This window comes from Hypomesus nipponensis, chromosome 25, assembly GCF_054491055.1.
Source record: "Hypomesus nipponensis isolate SF chromosome 25, ASM5449105v1, whole genome shotgun sequence".
Taxonomy (NCBI): Eukaryota; Metazoa; Chordata; class Actinopteri; order Osmeriformes; family Osmeridae; genus Hypomesus; species Hypomesus nipponensis.
The window spans coordinates 1,852,501-1,855,000 of record NC_140385.1 but is presented as its reverse complement, the minus strand read 5'-3'; the positions used below and the strand labels follow the sequence as shown (position 1 = coordinate 1,855,000).

The window sequence follows — 2,500 nt, the reverse complement described above, 5'->3', positions numbered from 1 at the left end:
TGATGAAGAATCTTATTGTGTCTCTGACCTCATATTGATCTGATCTCTTTGGCTGCGCTGAAGTGAAACGGCCATTCTGAATGTGTGTGTTCTGTTAACGTTTGTGTGTCTCTGCGTGTGTGTTCTGTGTGTGTGTGAGTGTGTGTGAGAGAGAGTGTGTGTCAAGGTGCTCCTGGTGAACAGTGTAATCAATGTTTGACTGCAGCAATGACCCTCTGAGAGCTATTTCTCCCTCCCTCCCTCCCTCCCTCCCTCCCTCCCTCCCTCCCTCCCTCCCTCCCTCCCTCCCTCCCTCCCTCCCTCCCTCCCTCCCTCCCTCCCTCCCTCCCTCCCTCCCTCCCTCCCTCCCTCCCTCCCTCCCTCCCTCCCTCCCTCCCTCCCTCCCTCCCTCCCTCCCTCCCTCCCTGCCTCCCTCCTTCGCTCCCTGCCTGCCTGTCTGTCTGTCTGTCTGTAGGCTTGTGGCTGTAAACAGATTCCTATCAACCCTTCAGCCATGACTGCACACACACACACCCACACACACACACGCACACACAAAGGGTCATCTCTCTCTGTATATAGCAGTCTGTTCCAGGTCAGCAAACAGACCTGCTGATCCTGCCTGAGACAGACAAGTGCAAGCGTGTGTGTGTGTGTGTGTGTGTGTGTGTGTGTGTGTGTGTAAGAGAGTGTGTGTGTGTGTGTGTGTTTGTGTGTGTGTGCGCGTGTGTAAGAGAGTGTGTGTGTGTGTGTTTGTGTGTGTGTGTGTGTGTGTAAGAGAGAGTGTGTGTGTGTGAGTGTGTGTGTCTGTGTTCTTGTTGATGATGATGATTATACTGTGTGTGTGTGTGTGTGTGTGTGTGTGTGTGTGTGTGTGTGTGTGTGTGTGTGTGAGTGTGTGTGTGTGTGTGTGTGTGTGTGTGTGTGTGTGTGTGTGTGTGTGTGTGTGTGTGTGTGTGTGTGTGTAGGTCTCACTGCAGCAGCAATGGCAGAGCTCCAGAAGTTCCAGAAGATGAAGATGATGATGAACCTTCATCACAGTCAGAACGGAAACGACTCAGACAATGATGACATGCAGTCCAACACAGGTACACACACACACACACATACTGTACATACATGCGCACACACACACTCCTTGGCTTCAAGTCTTAAACCCCCTCAAAGCCAAGGCTGTATTGATAGATATTGATCTGGATTAAACCTGCACAGTCATGGATTATGTATGATATTGAACAGTGAGTGTAGGTGTTCATGTCTGTGTGTGTGTGAGAGTGTGTGTAGGTTTGAGTGTGTGTGTGTGTGTGAGAGTGTGTGTGACAAATAAAGAGAGAGACAGATGAGGGCAAAGAGGCAGGATATTTTTGCTTTTGGTTGTATTTTGAATATGTGCCAATGAAGCACAGTTTAATTTTTAATTCTTAGAGAGAGAGAGAGAGAGAGAGAGAGAGAGAGAGGGAAGGAAGGAAGGAAGGAAGGAAGGAAGGAGAGAGAGAGAGAGAGAGAGAGAGAGAGAGAGAGAGAGAGTGTTCTGTGGTTCCAGCGTTGCTTTGGCAATATGAACATTTGTTTCTTAATGCCAATAAAGCCAATTGAATTGAAAAAATTGAATTGAATTGAATTGAGAGAGAGATAGAGAGAGAGAGAGAGTTGGAGAGAGAGAGAGAGAGAGAGAGAGAGAGAGAGAGAGAGAGAGAGAGAGATAGAGAGAGAGAGAGAGAGTTGGAGAGAGAGAGAGAGAGAGAGAGAGAGAGAGAGAGAGAGAGAGAGAGAGAGAGAGAGAGAGAGAGAGAGAGAGAGAGAGAGAGACAGAGACAGAGAGAGAGAGAGAGAGAGGGAGAGAGGGAGAGAGAGAGAGACAGAGAGAGAGACAGAGAGAGAGAGACAGAGAGAGAGAACATCTGTCCATCTGTTGGTCTTTTTCTTTCTTCGTTTAGGGCTGTCGTTTACACACACACACACACACACACACACACACACACACACACACTCACACACAAACTCAGAGGACACAGTAGGAAGTGGTGGAGGGAGAGATCATAATTCGGAGTAATTAGGAGAGATGAAGATGGATGGAGAAGGAGAGGGAGAGGGAGGGGAGGAGGCAGAGGGCACAGGAATCTGACCCTCCTCGTCCCTATGTCTGTACCCAGGAGGAAGTGAGTGTTCCTGGGATAAGGATCGCCTGGTGACCCCCCCCTCTGGAGGTGCAGGTGGGGCTGGGCTGGCGGGAGGTTTAACCTGCACTCAGATCACCTCTCTACAACAACAACAGCAGCTGCTGGCCAACCGTGAGGCTTGCTCCTGTCCTCCTCTACTCTGCCCTCCTTTCTTTTCATCTCCTATCCTCTTTCCTAGTCTCCTCCCCTCTCCTGTCTCCTTCTCTCCTCTCCTCTCTCCTCCTACCCTCTCCTCTCTCCTCTTCTGTTCTTTCTCACCGATCCATCTAATCTCACCTCAGTAACACTCAAACAGATGAATCTCTCTGACTGTGTGTGTTCTGACTGTGTTTGTGTGTCAG

The 2,500-nt window shown here is 49.6% G+C and overlaps 1 protein-coding gene across 3 annotated transcripts in view; it reads left to right on the top strand.

Moving 5' to 3' along the window:
• The window catches only part of LOC146221666 (dachshund homolog 2-like), a 23,958-nt gene that overhangs the window by 16,335 nt on the left and 5,123 nt on the right, over window positions 1-2,500 (top strand). For 2 of the 3 annotated variants that reach the window (XM_084691444.1, XM_084691443.1), the window contains exons 3-4: window positions 948-1,067; window positions 2,133-2,270. In XM_084691444.1, the coding sequence (XP_084547570.1) occupies window positions 948-1,067; window positions 2,133-2,270 (258 nt within the window). The remainder of the gene's footprint in view (window positions 1-947; window positions 1,068-2,132; window positions 2,271-2,500) is intronic. The other variant, XM_084691445.1, reaches the window with a different exon arrangement.